Genomic DNA, 18,657 nt, shown 5'->3' with positions numbered 1-18,657 from the left:
GGACTGCTTCCCAGAAACTCCATGTTTTCAATCTGGAAAGCCTTCCTTTCTTATTCCCAAGCAGTGACACAATCAAGAAGCCAAACAGAGGTGTCTCCACTTTCAGTTCTGCTCACACAAAGGTTGTAGGAAAATGGTTCCAAAAGCAGCTGGCTGTCCAGATTTTACCAAGTCCTTCACCACAGTGCCTCTACTGCAGCAGTACACTCAAGGCAACCTCTGGTTATTGTTCCCCAAGCTAAGCATTGATCAACACTATGAATCATTTCAGACCTAGCAGAGACCAAGCGTCATGACTCTGACCACACAGCACTCCCAAGTTCACCCAGGATGGGTTACCTAATGCTTTGATGGGATTGAAGACAGCTCAATGGCATCAACCATCACACATTCATAGAGTGCTTCAGGTTGGAAGAGACCTGAAAGCTCATCCAATCCCAACCCCCTGCCGTGGGCAGGGACACCTCCCACTTTATTAGAATAAACCTTTATTAGAATAAACCAAACCAGGTTGGAAGAGACCTTCAAGATCATCATGTCCAACCCATCAACCAATCCAACCCACCCAAACAGCTAACCCATGGCACCAAGCACCCCATCAAGTCTCCTCCTGAACACCTCCAATGACGGCGACTCCACCACCTCCCCAGGCAGCCCATTCCAATGGGCAATCACTCTTTCTGTATAGAACTTCTTCCTAACATCCAACCTGAACCTCCCCTGGTGCAGCCTGAGACTGTGTCCTCTTGTTCTGGTACTGGGTGCCTGGGAGAAGAGACCATCATCCGCCTGTCTACAACCTCCCTTCAGGTAGTTGTAGAGAGTGATAAGGTCACTAGCCCAGGTTGCTCAAGGTCTCATCCAGCCTGGCCCTGAGCACCTCCAGGGAGGAGGCATCCACAAGCTCTCTGGGCAACCTGTTGCAGTATCTCACCACCCTCACTGTAAAGAATTTCATCCTAGTATCAAATCTAAATTCCCTTCTTCCAGCTCAAAGCCATTGTCCCTCATCCTGTCACTCCCAGCCCTTGTCAAAAGTCCCTCCTCAGCTCTCCTGTAGCCCCCTTCAGGTACTGGAAGGCTGCTCTAAGGTCTCCCTGGAGCCTTCTCTTCTCCAACTGAACAGCCCCAGTTCTCTCAGCCTGTCCCCATACCACAGGCTATCATATCACAGATCTCTAATTACTGAAAAAGTGATCTCAAACTTACACATCTCTGTCCAAACTACTGAACATTTGTTCAGAGTATACCTGTGCTCCATATAGCAGCTCAGTGGCTCTACACAAGTATTAACTGCTCCAATGATGAAAGAAGACTTCACATCTGGGTCAGGATGAGTTTGCAGAGCCTGTACAACATCAATCACATCAGTGTACCTGTAAGGAAGCAAAGAGAAATATGATTTAGGAGAAAGAAAACTACACATTCCAGCACAGAGTAAGAAATCAATTGCTTGCAAGAGGGGAAGACTGCCAAAAAGCCTCCTGAAATAGGCATGAAGCAGTTCAAAACTTGGCAAATCCAGACAAATTCAGCTGACTGCAACTAACATTAGAAATAAATGGGCAACTAAAAGGAAAAGCAAGACAACCCCAAAATCCCAGCCTTCAGGAAGCACAAAAAGCCTCATGAAATCCAAGCCTCTTGTGCCTGCTGGAAGTATATTAAGCTCTAAGTATGATTCAAGTGAAGAGGGGGAAAAAAAAAAGCCATTAAAAAGTAACACTTCTCAATCCTCAGCATTCCAATTCCAGTGAGCTTCTACAATTAACATGTCCACATTCATCACCCAACAGCTTCTGCATGACAGCAGTTTATGTGAGCCTGAGGTTCCTATAAACACAAACCCCAAATGAAACCACACACAGCTGCACCAGGAAAGGAAATGTAACTTAGCAACAATCTGAGATGCTGCTGCAAAAGGGTCAGAAAGCTTCTTTTCAGAAACCAAAACTTTAGAATCCATCTCCTAAGCAGGGAAGATGAAGCAGTTTGTCCTTCCATTTGATTGGACATCAGAGTGCCAGTGGAGCAACAAGCAGGGGAGCAGGGAGGTCATTCTGCCCCTGGACTCAGCACTGGTTAGGCCACACCTTGAGTCCTGTGTCCAGTTCTGGGCTCCTCAGTTTAGGAAAGATGTTGACTTGCTGGAAAGTGTCCAGAGAAGGGCAACAAGGCTGGGGAGGGGTTTGGAACACAGCCCTGTGAGGAGAGGCTGAGGGAGCTGGGGTTGCTTAGCCTGGAGTAGAGGAGGCTCAGGGGTGACCTGATTGCTCTCTACAACTACCTGAAGGGAGGTTGTAGCCAGGTGGGGGCTGGTCTCTTCTCCCAGGCAACCAGCACCAGAACAAGAGGACACAGTCTCAAGCTGTGCCAGGGGAGGTTTAGGCTGGATCTTAGGAAGAAGTTCTTCATAGAAAGAGTAACTGACCATTGGAATGTGCTGCCCAGGGAGGTGGTGGAGTTACCATCACTGGAGGTGTTTAGGAAGAGACTTGATGGGGTGCTTGGTGCCATGGGTTAGTTGATTAGATGGTGTTGGGTGATAGGTTGGGCTCGATGATCTCAAAGCTCTCTTCCAACCTGGTTAATTCTATTCTAAGCCATAAAATGAATGGGTTGCAGAGAAGCTGAGTTTAGTGCACAGCTAAAACCATTCAGTTCAGCACAGAAATTTGAGGAGAAAGATGAAAAATGCCCTGGAAACAGGAAGGGAACAGAAAATCCCTGCAGCACTGGAAGTGGTTTCAAACATTTACCCTTGCAAGACCACCAAGAGACGCTTTTTCTTCTTAGTGTATGCAGACAGACGCAGGCTGTGGCTTTGCCGAGCCTCCAAGACACTGGAGAGGTAGCGCTGGAAGTGAGTTGCACTGAAACATTCAGGGCTGTCCATGGTTTGTCTGTAAACCAGCCACCTACAGGACAGAAAACAAGGGAAGAAGTCAATCTTCTCTGACATCCCAATTCTGTTTTCTTCCCCTCCTGAACCGAGAGCCCAGTAACACATCTGACAAGCCCTAAGATCCCAGGGTGCTCACACCCCATGGCAAAGAGGGGCTGACTTGGCTTTCCCAACATTTTCAGCACAAGCATGTTCTGTGCATTGCTGCCAAGAGGTTGTCTGGAAGGAGGTTTGTTGATAAAACAACATTCAACAGCTCCTTCCAAGCGCCGCCTCACGTATGGGACTCTGCTCTTTGGTAGTCGTGCAGGAAACACAAGTTGGATGAATCCCCTCCAAAAGAGTCTGGGCATGAAAATATTTCACTGCAAAAATTCTAAGTAGCAATGGCAGTAGCAGGAAAATGTGAAATGAGTCCTGACAGAACACTGAAAAGTCACCTCACATGTTTACACTAACAACCAGAGCCATGAACCTGCTCTGCATCCACACCAGAACCCTGATAATGCTGCTAATGTCGTGGTATTGAGTTCAAAGCAACACACACAGAAAGTCCAGAACATCCTCTGCATACTAAGATGAACTGCAGAGTGCTTGCCTGTAAGACTTAAAAGGCTAAGAACTTCCTTTGTTCATTTTCCAGAAGCTGGATCAACAGCCTGAATGGCAAATTCCTACAGGAGCTTTATCTTATTGCCACACAATAGATGTCCTGAATAGATCTGCTGCTACTGTAGAACAGAAAGCAGGTCAGACTCCAAACAATGCTGTAGCAAGGACTGTAGTGAAGTCTTCTCTCCAAGATAAATGCATTTTAGACTCATTACCACAAGTCACAAATTGGAAGCTCTTCACTCCTTTATCAAACACTGCAATAGTCTGCCAAGGGCAGTGGTGGAGTCGCCATAGGATCATGGAACAGTTTGGGGTGGGAAGGACCTCTAAAGGTCATCCAGTTCAACCCCCCTGCAGTCAACAGGGACATCCTCACTAGATCAGGTGGCTTAGAGCCTTGGCAAGCCTGTTGCAGTGCTCCAGCACCCTCCTGTCAGAGAACTTGTTCCTAACATCCCATTTAAATCTGTTCTTCTCCAACTAGTGAGGATCCCTGGAGGTATTTAAATAGTATATGGAGCTGGTACTTGGGGACATGGTTTAGTGGTAACCTGGCAGTGATGGGTCAAAGATTGGACTAGATGATCTTGAGGGTTTCTTTCAACCTTCCTTCAAGTTGTGATGATGTCCATACATCATGAGTCTGGAGAAGAGAAGGCCCCAAGGTGACCTAATTGTGGCCTTCCAGTATCTGAAGGGGGATACAAGAAGGCTGGGGAGGGACTGCTCAGGATCATAGGTAGTGATAGGACTAGGGGGAAGGGAATGAAGCTAGAGGTGGGGAGATTCAGGCTGGAGGTGAGGAGGAAGTTCTTCACTGTGAGAGTGGTGAAGCCCTGGAATGGATTGTCCAGGGAGGTGGTTGGGGTGCCATTCCTGGAGGTGTTTAAGCCCAGGCTGGATGAGTGGATGAGTGATCTAGTGTGAGGTGTCCCTGCCCATGGCAGGGGGGCTGGAACTAGATGATCCTGTGGTCCCTTCCAACCCTGACTGATACTATGATACTATGATACATGCTTGAAGCATGTGGCCCTTCTAAGGTTATCCTTAGCTGTTTGTAGCACCAGGAGCAGTCCCAGGCATACATCATACAGTGCTGCCTGTGGTATTCTTACCACAGGAACAGCAACAAAGAAATCCCCTCTGAAACATCTCAGCATCTAAACTCTAAGGGCAAATCTACTTGATATAAGAGTCAGCTGAGGTACCTGAAGTCATAAAGCCTGCAGGGTGCCACACAGAGCTAGTTAAGGTGCCTCATAACACTGACAGAATCCCTTCTTAGAACACACCTGCTTACAGATTGGAAACTGGGATATAAAAGTAAATTAAGTGAAACACTGAGAGCTTCATTTCCCTCCTGCTGCTTCACTCCTGACTATTTTTTGGTGATCAGTATGACCACTGAGCTGTACACACCTGCCATGCTCCTTGTTAAAGGTGACGAGAAAAGCGCAGAGGTCACTGCAGCGGCATCCCGGCAGCCCAGTTATGATGGTGACAACCACCTGAAACACAGGGAGCAGATAAGCAGGGGGGCAGCCTGAGGACTAGAAATGAGCTACAACAACTGCACAGACAGCAGGCTGCTGTCCTGATAAAAATCTAAAGCCAAAATTAAGAGACACTGGCCACAGTAACAGCAAGATAGCGTGGAGCTGTTGTGCTTACGCAGTTACTCAGATCAGCATCGTTTTATAACAACCTTTACTCTTGGCTTTCATACCTGAACTGGTGTAAAGGACAATGAATAAATACAGCAAACAGCACTAGAAAACCACTTACATTAAAATCTAGTCTGCAGTATAAGTACTAATGCAATCGTCAGACAAAACACTGCAAGAGGCACCCCAGAGGTGGCGTTTCCTGCCTTGGAAAGGGCTCATTCAAACACAAAGAACAGTAATTGAGCAAAGTGGCTCCCGAAGTGTTGGTGTAAGGCAGTCTCGTCAAACACAAAGAGCAGCTTTGGGTTTCTGATGCTGAACCAAGCGTGCAATACACCAAATTTCTTCCAGCCAAGCTGCATTTTGAGGGGGATTGGTCAGAAGCTGCATGCAACAGCTCTAACATGCTACCGCCTCTGAAGCACCTCTGTCTTCATTGTATGTCCTTCTTGTGGATTTGGTCAGGGATGACAGCAAAGAAACACTGCAAAGCAGTCAGAGCACCTCTCCCAGGGGGGTGTATCTAGACATTTCTACACTCTGTTCTGGAGGCTGCTACAGAAGGAAGCAAATGAGCTCCGGAAGAAACATGACTAAGACAATTCTCTGTGCTGAACCTGACCAGTTCTGTCACCCTGGTAACCAGTCATCACAGCTCATCAGCCTGCTACTCACAGACAAATTACCTCTTCCAGTTCCTAACTATGTGGCATTTGAAGACAGCCATCTGCAGACTATTTCAATCCCATTTGTGTTGCACAGGGTTCAGTACTGGGTCCAGTGTGGGCAGCAGGTCAAGGGAGGTTCTCCCCCTCCTCTACTTTGCCCTACTGAGGCCACATCTGGAATACTCAGTCCAGTTCTGAGCTCCCCAGTTCAAAAGAGACAGAACTACTGGAGAGTGTCCAGCAGAGGCTACAAAGATGCTGAGGAGCCTGCAGCATCTCTGTGAGACGGAAAGGCTGAGAGCCCTGGGGCTGTTGAGCCTGGAGGAGAGCAGCCTGAGGCAACTTGCTTTAGCAGGGGGTTGGACTGGATGATCCCCGGAGGTCCCTTCCAACCCCCACCATCTTGGGACTCTGGGATTTTTCTTTGTTTGCTGTTGTTTTGTAATATACACAGTAACAGTTCCCCCCAACCTTAGAATCAGATTTGAAAGCATTCATTAAGGAACAGTAATTTACACTTAATGTCATTAAGTGTCGGTATGGTCTCTAAGCCAGAGCCCCGGAAATAAGTCTGCTGCCATACTGCAACATCCAAAGAGAACTACTCAATTCCTTCTGCTTTGCCATTCCTGCTTACAGCAGATCTCAAACGCTGGAGAGTTACAGGGAAACATTTTCTCTGCAGCCGCTATTTAAAGCGCTCCTCAAGTCTGACAATTGTTATTAGCCCTATAGAGAACTGAGTGTTCCACAGATAATATCAGTAAATGTTAAATATCATGTGCTACCTCCATGCTATTTAAAGGACTTTTATGTTCCAGAGAACAATTCAGTTAAATTATTCAGCAATTCATAAAAACAAGCTCCTGCTTTAGGGCTAAGTCTCTCTGGACATCAGAGAAAGCTGTTCCCTTGAAGAGCTGCGCTTCATTTTCTGCCTTTGTGCTAGCAGGCTTGAAGGGCCATTAGCACTTCCAAAGGACTGCTTAAACGAAGAAAAACAAAGTAGAAAACGCAAGTAATGCAAGCAGGAAAACAGGGCAGAACAATTTCTTGTTAAGAAACAGACTTGAAGTTCAGCGTGAGCTGCTGGCACTGGGGGAGGACGCAGAGAGCACAGCCAAACAAACCCCGGTGCATTAGCTGCAAGAGGGCTCATGACAGACAGAATATTTGCTCAATATTCTGCGGCAGGGGAGAGGAAGTTGCTGTCTTACCTTCTCACTTTCTGCCTTGCTCTCAGAAATGATGTCTGACTGTTGCAGCAAAATAGGAAGATGTGCCCTCATTACTGGCTCATGACTGACACTGCTGACCGTAAAGTGCTGCACAAACCTTCCAAACAAAAGTTGATTAGTTTCTTACAATCGAGGTGAAAAGATTTCATTAAGACAAATAGTTGGGAAAGGACTCAGACAAGAAGAGAGGCCAAACAGAGCTTTCCTAGAAAGTAAACAATTCAGCTCAGAATACAAATAGCCAGTGTGAAGACAGAGTTATTACACAAGCAAATTTCAGTAGCTATCCCAATTGGGTTTTGGTATTATTGCTGACAGAAGTGACCCCTTGAAAGCAAAAATAACTTCTCACCTCTCTAATCCTGGAAGGGCAGCAGATATTTTCAGCTCCCTGTGTCTTTCCCCAGAAGGAAAAGACAAGGCAGTAAATAGCTTCTGAACACTGGAATGCCTAAAACAAGGAAATTCATTTGCTGGTTAGCTAAAGGAGGAGCACAGAGATTCATCTGCTTTAAATCAGATGACTACATATACCTAGTACCATAAAACAAAGGGAGTGTTGCACTACAAACCCAGTGATTCCTTTTTAAGTCACTACCAAGACCCTCAAGGAGTGACAGCATCATCCTGAGTGTTGCACACAGTTGAATGTGCAACTGCTCTGCAGTCAGTGGCATCAACTTACAGTCTCTTCTGTTCCACAGAGAGGAATTCTTCCTGGACATCCCTTAAAGATACTCCTGAGTTGATCTGGTTTTGCCACGAAGAATAAACCTGCAACAAGCCAGACACATGCAGAAGGGTCATTATCTTGAAAAACTGATTTCAGTTTGATTAGGAGTTTGTTTTGCTCACCTAAAGGAATATGTGCATGTTAGCTAGGAGTTAAATAGCTCACAGTAATGGTGTGGCTGCAAGAGTTGTGTGTTCAGTGCTGGGCTCCCCAGCTCCAGAGAGACAGGGAACTACTGGAAAGAGTCCAGCAGAGGCTATGAAGATGCTGAGGGGCCTGGAGCAACTCTGTGAGAAGGAAAGGCTGAGAGCTCTGGGGCTGCCTAACCTGGAGAAGAGCAGCCCCAGGGGGGATGTGATCAATAGCAAAGGGTGAGGGGCAAGAGGATGGGATCAGATTCTTGTCGGTAGTGCCCAGTGACAGGACAAGGGGCAATGGGTACAAACTGGAAGCCAGGAGGTTCCATTTGAACTTTTACAAGGAAAAACTTATTTGCTGTGAAGGTGCTGGAGCCCTGGAGCAGGCTGCCCAGAGAGGTTGTGGACTCTGCTTCTCTGAAGAGACTCCAAACCCAGCTGGACATTGTGATCCTGGGCAAGCTGCTGTGGGTGACACTGCCTGAGCAGGGGGCATGGAGGAGATGATCTCCCTTCTAACCACCACCACTCTGTGATTTCTTGATTAAAAATATGGAAGAAGTCCCCACAGCTCAGGTTGTGTAAGCTTCTCTTTAGCTGACCTAGAACTGCTTGAAGACTCAACCTTTCTGAAGTGTTCTGGTTTTCCCTCCATCTTCATAGCTGGGGGAAAAAAACCCTTTGAAAAAAACACTACCCACTAAAGTAAGAGTCCCACTCACAGCTACCTTTTAATCATAGCATGCTTCACTGAATAGAAATACTTCATCTCTATAATCCAAGTGCTGTACAGCAGGGAGGGAATTCATAGCAGTCTCCTTTAAGGAGCACTGCAATTTTCATGAGGTAAGATTGCAGCAATCATTGCTAGAAATTGAAGAGAAACTGTTCCATCACAAAAGAAAAAGGGAGCCCTTGGTTTCCCTAGGCAACAACCTTCTGGCTGGCATCCTATTGCTCAAGCCAAGCCACATTCATCTGAATAGCACTCTGAACCTAGAAATCAGTCAGATGAATCACACAGTCCTTTCAGAGCTCGGTATTTCCCTTCTTTTAACAAGTAAAGGCAACAGCCATTGTCACTGCTCACAATAATCTGCTGCAAGACAAAACTGGGGGAGGAAAGACTGCTTTCCATTAACAAACTGGCATCCAAAACACAATGGTACTGAGATAAAACCCACCAAAATAAACTGAACTCTGGATATTAACAAAGCCATCATTGCTTGTGTGGGAGGATCCACGCAATCAGACAGATAGCCACTCAAATCCATGTCTTAGAGACTAGGGGAACAGCCTATGAGGGATGGAAAGGACTGGTGAAGGGATGCAAAGAAGAAAATTGTCAGCAGAAAACTGTATTCTTTCTGAGTCAGGGGGCTAGGGATGAAGGAAAAACACAGGTCAGGCTGAGCCTGAGCTCGGTGGAAACAGAGCAGTGTTTTCCTGTTGCTTAATGAACATTTAAAAGAAGAACTGCTGTGTGGCATTAGAGAGTTGTTAGCCATTGGAATGTGCTGCCCAGGGAGGTGGTGGAGTCCCCATCCCTGGAGGTGCTCAAGAGGGGATTGGATGTGGCTCTTGGTGCCATGGTTTAGTAGTGATGAGGTCTTGGGTGACAGGTTGGACTTAATGATCTTTGAGGTCTCTTCCAACCTCATTGATTCTATGAAGGTGGAGATAAATCATAATCCATATACTTCAAAGCTAATATTCCTCCCCTACCAATTAAAGTAAGGATGTGAGACACAGTGTCCTGCCTAGGCAGAATCTGCAAACCAGATTCCAGTTCTGTGTGCTCCAAACCGTGCAGCTGTCTGAGTTGGAAGGAATTTAGCACACTCAGCTCTGGAGGAATGGGTAATAGTGTTCCAAGAAGGCTGGGAATAACTGAAGCACAGATCCCTGAAGCAAGGTCTTGTGCCATGTGATTGGAGAAGGGTAAAATCAGAACCTACACTGTTGTGAATCTTTGTATCTACAGGTTTGTAGAATGCTGACTTCTTGTGACTCCAAGAGAATGCAGGCTTGCAGAAAAGATTTGTGAGGGAGTCGTCTAATACCTGCAGTAAATGCTAACAAAACACAACCCTGTGCCTCCATGCCACTCACAATCATGCACATGTGATCTTATGAGTAGTTTTCATGGATGAGATAACATCTCTAAGACAAAAGACACATTTCATCTCCTTGAGCTTGAGCAAAGCCACTGGTGTGGTGCCAGATGAGAAACTTTTCAAGTGCAGAAACTCTGTGTAAAACTGCTTGGCAAAAAGCTAGCTCAAAGCAAGACTGGAATAAATAGCAACAAGGGGGGGGGGGGGGGGGGGAAAGGCAGCAGAAGGCTGGGGACAGCCCACAGCAGAGTTGCTTTGGGAAAGCCCTCTGACACCCTTTGCAATGAGTCTGCCACTGGCTGAAGGGAGTTGACACTGTTTCAGGTAACTAAGTTGGAAGAGAGTCTACACAACCCTGAGATGCTCCACAGAAAACACAGATCCAGCTGTAGTAACAGAGGAAAGAGAAATACAAAAGGAAGAAAGTCAGGATGGCAGCCTGAATGAGCATTGAAACACTGCTAGAACCTGTCAGAATCACACAGCTGTTTAGGCTGGAAAAGACCTTTGAGATGAAGCCCAACATCAACCTAACACTGCCAAGTCTGAACCATGTCCCTCAGCATGACTTTTACATACCTTCAAGAGTGATGACTTCACCACTGCCCTGGCCCCAGAGCTTGACCATACTTTCTGTGAAGAGATTTTTTTCCTAATATCCAATCTAAATCTGGAGTATCAGTGGGTAGTAAAAGAGAAAGCAGCTGAAGGAGTTTCTCAGAGTTAGAGCAGGATCTACTGAATCAAAGCAAACCAAGGGTAGGGCACCTCTGAACATGTTCAGGAGGGAACTCATTGCTTCTGTACAGGGAACAAATCCCCTCATCATGGACACTACACACACTTGGGCTATCTCCAGTCAAAACAGAGATCAAAAGACAAGTATCACAAGCATCAGAGGAAAAGAGACCTTTTCATAAGCCTAGATTCAAAGGGATCTGGTTTTACTTTATCAGGCTGAACGAGCCAGAAGGAATAGATCTGACATTTCTGGATCCTTCAAGGAGGCTTGAGCTGGTAGAGCTTAAGAGCTATAAAAGGAGACCTAATAAAATAGGCTGAAAATTCAAAACCCAACTAAACATTCCAAGCCACTCACACAGTGGCACCGCAGGAGGAAACTCAATATTTAAGATAAAAGGAGGAGAAGTTTGCTGGCAACATTGACACTACCCGTGGGGATTACTCACTGGGCTAGGTGGTCTTTTCCAGCCCAGCCTCATGGTTGCACACTAAAACCCTTGAGAAGTCCCAGAATCTCCAGGCTCATTTCCTCAAAAGTGCCATTGTTCTAAAGTGTTGTTTATTAAAAGCCTCTGCATTACAATATATGAAGCCAATCTGAGAGAATAATACACTGCCATATGGGAGATGTAAAGATGTTAACAGAGCTTCCCCCAGGATCCCCAGCCAAGTGTGTCTAACCACAAAAGGACACAATAGACCCTCTGCCACCACACACAACTGCTGCAGCCAGTCAGACACCAACCAGTGCTGCTTTTCAAATGCAACTACTAGAAAACCAGCCTGCAGAGCACTCTCTGGCTTCAGGAGACAAAATTAAAGCAGATGGTGATCGTAAAGCTTAACGAGCAACACAGTCACTAGAAGCACAGCCAGAAGTTAAAAGCTTCTCACACATGCCAGCTCCTAAGATCAGGAGCAGCCATGTTCCTGGGAAGGTCCACAGGGCCAGGCAGGGCAGTCCACTCCACAACAGTCCCAAGTTCAGAAGGCAGATAAACCATTTAGAATAAAGCATTTAGAATAAACCAAACCAGGTTGGAAGAGACCTTCAAGATCATCGTGTCCAACCCATCAACCAATCCAACCCACCTAAACAACTAACCCATGGCACCAAGCACCCCATCAAGTCTCCTCCTGAACACCTCCAGTGATGGTGACTCCACCACCTCCCCAGGCAGCCCATTCCAATGGGCAATCACTCTCTCTGTGTAGAACGTCTTCCTAACATCCAACCTAAACCTCCCCTGGCACAGCCTGAGACTGTGTCCTCTTGTTCTGGTGCTGGTTGCCTGGGAGAAGAGACCATCATCCTCCTCCCTCCCCACCCCAGCCAACCCCTCTTGGTTTCACTTTACCTGTGAATAAAAAGCTTTATAAATCTTTGTTCTGGGGAAAAGTGCAATCATCAAAAAGTTGTCTCGGGCATGGAACTCAATGGGGAGGTGAGCAAGCAAGGAACTCTTGAAGTCTATGAAGAGAGCAGCAACAACACTGGTTGAATCCTAGAGGAGGAAGAAAGAGGACAAATGTTAATTGTGTGGGGGCGGAAAAGCTTCACAGATTGAATGGCAAAGAACAGAACTACTGCAAGTCATGGCCAGGCACGCACAAAGATCTGAACACTGCTTAGTGTACAGCACTCAGGTATGGAGCAGAAGAATCAACTGCAGCCTCCTGAAGTACAGCTCAGATTCTACTTCTTCAGAGACACCCACAAGCTTGAAAGCAAGCATCTCAGATTGTTCTAAGCACCTAAACTTCACCTTGTCTTGAAAAAGAGAAGCTTGCATTTCCACACCTACTGGCACCTAGCAGGCATGGTGTTAGAGCTAGGAAACTGCACTTAGCATCACTTCAAGTCTTTGTGCCTTTAACTCCAGCCCTAGCACTCAATCATCCTCTCTTTCCCATCAATATTGCTGTTGCAATGACTTTCAGAAAAGGCACACTAACAATTACCCTGCTTCTCCTGTCACTTCTTAATGCTCTAAGCCCTCCACCCTGGTATTACGCCAAGTCAGTTGAACAATAAAATGCTCTCTGTCAAGGTTTAGCTTTACACAAAACTCTGGCATCAGTTCAAGATTTTCAGCCAACTCCCATAAATAGCTGGCTTTATGAAAGTGAGTGTCTTGAATCAGACAATAGAAGGAAGGTCAGTGTTAAAATAGCTTCTTAAGCTACCAAGGGGCAATCCATATGATGCACAAGAAAAGGCAGCTAAGGTAGGAATCTCTTCACTGCTGTGTTTTCAGCTCAGTTCAATCACACACTTTTATTGTGTTTTACTGGTTTCCTCCATTAGATGATGAAATCACAGCAACACAATGGAGGGCACTGAGCAAATGTGGAATACTGTACCTGATGAAAATAGAAACTCAAGGAAACAGAGGTTTTTGTGAATTCCCCCCCCCCAGTGCTTCTGAAACAATAACCAACCAAAACAATCTCCATTCCATTCTGGAAGTGTGATGGTTAACCCAGTGTGGCTGCCTGAAAGAGGGGAAAAAAACTAGCTGCGTTTCCATCTTTAATCTAAGTCTCAATCCACAAGACCAAACTATTAGTGTGGCAAGTTAGCCAGCTGGAGTGACACAAGCTGAGCACAGGAATGGTGAAAGTCCAAAATGGTAAATGTTAGGTGAAGACTGCAACCACCCAAATATGTGTAATTACATCCAACAGCTCAGCAGTGCTGTGCAGTACCTAAAGGGCAGGGGGCAAGAAGATGGGGCCAGTGACAGGGCAAGGGTCAGTGGGCACAAACTGGAACCCAGGAGGTTCCATCCAAATTTCCACAAGGAAAAGCTTTTTTTCTTCTAAGGGTGCTGGAGCCCTGGAGCAGGCTGCCCAGAAAGGTTGTGGAGTCTCCTTCCCGGGAGAGATTCCAACCACACTGTGATCCTGGGCAAGCTGCTGTGGGTGCCCCTGCTTTAGCAGAGGGTTGGACTAGATGACCCCCAGAAGTTCCTCCCAAACCCCACCATGCTGGGATTCTGTGAACAGGCCCTTTCCTTCTCACTCATCTTGGGAAACATGACCAAGTCATTCCCCTCACCCTGCCAGTTCCACAACGCTCCACGACAGTGGAGACAGACAGTGCTCATGACCTCTCTAGGGACAAGCAGTGCACTACCACCAACACTTGCCTCCAAGTTAAATCTGTTGTGCCTAGAAGGCAGCACTGCACCCTCCAATGCACCACAAAACTTCTCTACACTCATCACTTAGGACTGCTAGATGTTTTATGAGTGCCACGCTCTGCATGTTCTCCTTTACTGTAAAGCAATTTTCCACACTACTAAGAGCACATTGATAACTCAGCCCAAGACAACATTCTCTCCTGATAATTTAGCTCTCTCCTCTTGACAACTTAGCTAATCAGTAATTGGTTACACTAACCTCTCCCCGTCTAGAGATTTCATAGAATCAGTAAGGTTGGAAAAGACCTCAAAGATCATCAAGTCCAACCTGTCACCCAACACCTCATGACTAACTAAACCATGGCACCAAGTGCCACATCTAGTCCTTTTTTGAACACTTCCAGGGATGGTTACTCCACCACTTCCCTGGGCAGCACATTCCAATGCCCAACAACTCTCTCTGGGAAGAACTTTCTCCTTACCTCCAGCCTAAACCTCCCCTGGTGCAGCTTGAGACTGTGTCCTCTTGTTCTGGTGCTGGTTGCCTGGGAGAAGAGACCAACCTCTGCCTGTCTACAACCTCCCTTCAGGTAGTTGTAGAGAGCAATAAGGTCACCCCTGAGCCTCCTCTTCTCCAGGCTAAGCAACCCCAGCTCTCTCAGCCTCTCCTCACAGGGCTGTGCTCCAGACCCCTCCCCAGCCTCATTGCCCTTCTCTGGACACGTTCAAGAGTCTGAATGTCCTTCTTAAACTGAGGGGCCCAGAACTGGACACAGGACTCAAGGTGTGGCCTAACCAGTGCTGAGTACAGGGACAGAACGACCTCCCTGCCCCTGCTGGCCACACTATTCTGATGCAAGCCAGGATGATTTGCACCAGTTACTACAGTTTCATGAACACCCTTGTAAAACTGCAGCTGCTATCAGAACTTTGTCCTACTACCCTGCAGAAACATTGTTCCAGATGGCTTCAAAGCTCCTGACAGCAGGAGCCAAGGAAATACTCACCCCATCATAAAGAGAAATGGAACTCATGTGGTTCTTTGACATGGAAATGCTGCCATGGTGGGGATCAGAAAAGAGAATGCCATCTGAGAAGAAGTACAATTTGCCTACAATTGGAAAGGAAAAGAAGTGTGTTAGGTACACATCAACACTGCAGTGTCATGTGGGCAATGCCTCCTCTTTCTGAGTGTGGAATCTGTGGTCCTGCAGAGCTGTGTTTTGTCTAACATGCAGTGAAGGTCCGAGGGAGCATCTAGACAGCACTCAGAGCACAGCCACTCAGTCCTGACTGTCTCTCACAATCAAAGGGCAGGAATCATGACTGTGATTGCACTGGATTTCATCTTATCCCCTGGAGCCCACTTTGCCTAAATGGCTTCTTTTTTGAAGCCAAAAAAAAGGCCATGGTGTTGAACTAGAAAACTCCAGAAATGTAGAACTGACAGAACAAGAACTTCAGAAAACCTTGCATCCAAACACCTGCAACTACAAAGACTGGAAGGAGCTGTTCAGCTGTCCAGCAATGCGGCAGCGTACCAAGAACAAGGAAAATCCAAACCAAGATGCCACTCTTGCTTTCCCTTTGTGTCCCTGACAGTGTTTAAAATCAAGAACCCCTTTACCTGCAGATGTTTGTTTCCTTGTGTGTACAGAGACAGCTGTTACTGGGCAGCAATCTCCCTGGCAGCTAACAAGCTAGTGACAGCCAAGAGACACACGCCATTTGTTTTATCTCTGCTCCTCCTGCCATCTGACAGACCCTTTGGCTCTGAACAAAGCTGCATGAGTTGGGAAAGCAGCTGGAAAATGAGAAACAGGAAGGCTGGATGGTGTGATGCATAAACCCCAAATTCCATCAAAGTGCTACAGACTGACATCAGCAAAAAGCTTATTTCCAGCAGCCAGAAGAGAGCCATGAACAAATGACTAAGCAGGGGCTGCCAGCTGGACCTCTGCTACCAGTGCTGGACCATGCACTAAAAGCAGGATCACAGCCCATAGAGGGAAGCAATTGAGTCAGCAAAAGGGAAAGTGGGGGGGAAGGCATTACTTAAGAGTTACATGTGGAAAAAAGGCCAGGTTGGATGAGGTCTTGGGCAACCAAGTTTGCTTGAGAGGCATCCCTGCCCATGGCAGGGGGGTTAGAGCAGATGACCTCTGAGGTCCTTTCCAACCTGAGCCATTCTAGGATTCTATGAAAAAAGCAGAGCCAAACAGCAAAGTAATTAAAAGATAGCCAAACATGACTGTGCATCTAGCCCCTTCTATCAAAGAGAGGCAGATTTCTCTCACATCTCCCAGACTTCACAGAACGAGTCGATGGGGAAGGGCAGGGAAACAGAGATGCTGACTCTTTTGTAACAGGAAAGCAAGCCAAAATGAGTGTTAATTAATCCACACTGAAAGGGTTTCTTGCAACATGGGAGTCACTGGATTCTATCAAGAACCACTTGACATACTCTTTGTGTATTTTCCACGAGAGATTAATCACAAAGCATTCTAACTGGCAAGGCTGTCGACTCAGGTAACGCAGCAGCTCCATTAGCACACAACGGGAACGGTTTAACAGTCTGAACTCTTCGGCTGCATTTCTGTCCCCAATGTACACACCATGTTACAGCAAGACACAAGTGACAGGGAGAGAAGATGAGTGCCTGGCTGACAGCACCTTTCCCACCTCATCTTGCTAGACTACATAGCAACACCCTCAGCAGAGCTCAGATTAGAGCACAGCAAGCTGCCTTCATTTTCACTTGGCACCTCGGACAGTATCTTGCTTGTGGAAGGGTTACATAATAGTCCTTATGCCATCTATTTAGAACTCTCCAGCCCAGGAGTTAGCACAACACTTCATGTCAAAAATCTCCCTGAAAAAGGGAAGATGTAACTTGCTCCACTAAGCACACACAACCAGCCTTCCCAAAGCCAAAAAGCCTCACCAAAGCAACCCAAATCCCCTCATTTCCCCATTCTCTGCTTGTCTCCTGGGTGAACGTGTGCCCACAGGACTGTGTTGCAAAACATCTGAAGATGACACTCTGTGTTAACCTCCCTTGTTTAAAACCTGTCCAAGCAGAGCAAAAGCCAGTTCCAGCATGGGAAGTTTGCTGTTCCATTTCCTTGCACGTCATAATTTACTCTCAACACCGCATTGGGCAACTACAGTTGGTGAGGCTGGAAAAAGACCTCTAAGATTATCAAAGCCAATCCTTAGTGCATCACTGCCAGCTCACCACAAAGCCATGTCCCCCAGCACTACATCTATATGGCTTTTAAATCCCTCCAGGGATGGGGACTCCACCACTGCCCTGGGCAGCCAGTCCCAGATTTTGATTAAACTCTTGGGCATGATATGTTTCTTAATGTCCAATCTAAAGCTCCTTCAGTGCAACCTGAGGCCATTTCCTCTTGTCCTGGATATTAGCAAAAAGTTCTTTAATATGAGGGTGGTGGAACATTGGAATAGGTTGTCCAGGGAGGTGGAGGCCCCATCCCTGAAAACATGCAAGGTCAGGCTTGATGAACAAGAGGACACAGTCTCAAGCTATGCCAGGGGAAGTTTAGGCTGGAGGTGAGGAGAAAGTTCTTCCCAGAGAGAGTTGTTAGCCATTGGACTGGGCTGCCCAGGGAGGTGGTGGAGTCACCACCCCTGGAGGTGTTCAAGAGAGGACTGGACGTGGCACTTGGTGCCATGGTTTAGTAGTCAGGAAGTGTTAGGTGACAGGTTGGACTTGATGATCTTTGAGGTCTTTTCCAACCTTGCTGATTCTATGATGAGCCTGTGAACAATCTGATCTAGGTGGGGATCTCCCTGCTTAATGCAGGGGGCTGGACTAGATGAGCTCTGCCAGATCCTTCCCATCCAACACGTTCTGTGATTCTAAAACACATCTCACCTTCTGCAGGCATGGCCTGGGGATTGCTGGAACAAATATATGCTCCATCACCTCCAGTGAGTAAAGTGCCCAGAAAAGATTTGTCTTCCTAAAGAGGAAAAGCAAACAGCAGTGTCACAGGCTGGATCCAGGACAGCACTCAAAGCCAGCGCCCCTTCTCATGCTTTTGCTTCAACAGCATCTGTCAGAACCCTTGAAAGTGTTTTAAGCTGCCCAGAACAACTAGTGAAAGACAGCATGTCAAGGTCCAGCTTTCAAAAGCCCTCCGCCCCCCATGTTGGTTTTCCCAGCAGCTATTAAGTTACAATTTATTGTCACAGCCACAAGGCTTTTTGTTTTGAGGTTGTCAATCTACAGGACTCAAAGTGGATTACAGGAGAATAAATCTATTTACAACGACCATTTCTGGTGGCCGCAAATTGAGCCACAAATGTGAAACTCCTGTGGTTTGAGATGTTCCCAGAGCCCACATTCTTCCCTTTTTTTCCCCCTACAGTGTTTAAAGTGCTCTCCTTCAGACATTTTGCAGGCTAAATAAGTTAAAGCCAAGCTGCATGTGGAGTGGCACTGGGTTGTAGGGGCTGTTTGAAACGCTCCGTGGGTAGTGCTTCCATGAAGCCATCGGTGTTTTGGAGCTCTCTTTGCTCCTTGGCTTTTGTCATTCTTTGAGATAAAGAAAAGCTCAAACTTTTACACACAATGTATGCTGTTTTGCAGGTCCAAGTTTGAAAGAGACAGGCTAAAACAGGCAAGTCCTTCATAGGGGGGGGAGGAACAAACACAGTG

At 46.6% G+C, this 18,657-nt stretch overlaps 1 protein-coding gene across 1 annotated transcript in view; it reads right to left on the bottom strand.

Moving 5' to 3' along the window:
* Positions 1 to 18,657, bottom strand: part of DNAAF9 (dynein axonemal assembly factor 9) — an 83,332-nt gene that overhangs the window by 18,005 nt on the left and 46,670 nt on the right. Inside the window, exons 20-28 of the mRNA XM_068149436.1 lie at positions 17,872 to 17,959; positions 14,978 to 15,081; positions 12,183 to 12,329; positions 7,779 to 7,867; positions 7,446 to 7,544; positions 7,073 to 7,190; positions 4,940 to 5,028; positions 2,760 to 2,918; positions 1,251 to 1,376 (exon numbers count right to left, since the gene is read on the bottom strand). Coding sequence (XP_068005537.1) covers positions 1,251 to 1,376; positions 2,760 to 2,918; positions 4,940 to 5,028; positions 7,073 to 7,190; positions 7,446 to 7,544; positions 7,779 to 7,867; positions 12,183 to 12,329; positions 14,978 to 15,081; positions 17,872 to 17,959 — 1,019 coding nt within the window. The remainder of the gene's footprint in view (positions 1 to 1,250; positions 1,377 to 2,759; positions 2,919 to 4,939; positions 5,029 to 7,072; positions 7,191 to 7,445; positions 7,545 to 7,778; positions 7,868 to 12,182; positions 12,330 to 14,977; positions 15,082 to 17,871; positions 17,960 to 18,657) is intronic.

Source organism: Melanerpes formicivorus, unplaced genomic scaffold (assembly GCF_026170545.1).
Source record: "Melanerpes formicivorus ecotype bairdi unplaced genomic scaffold, bMelFor1.0.p_v2 SCAF_18, whole genome shotgun sequence".
NCBI lineage: Eukaryota > Metazoa > Chordata > Aves > Piciformes > Picidae > Melanerpes > Melanerpes formicivorus.
Note: the sequence above shows the minus strand (reverse complement) of the source record. Positions and strands in the feature narration are given on the sequence as shown.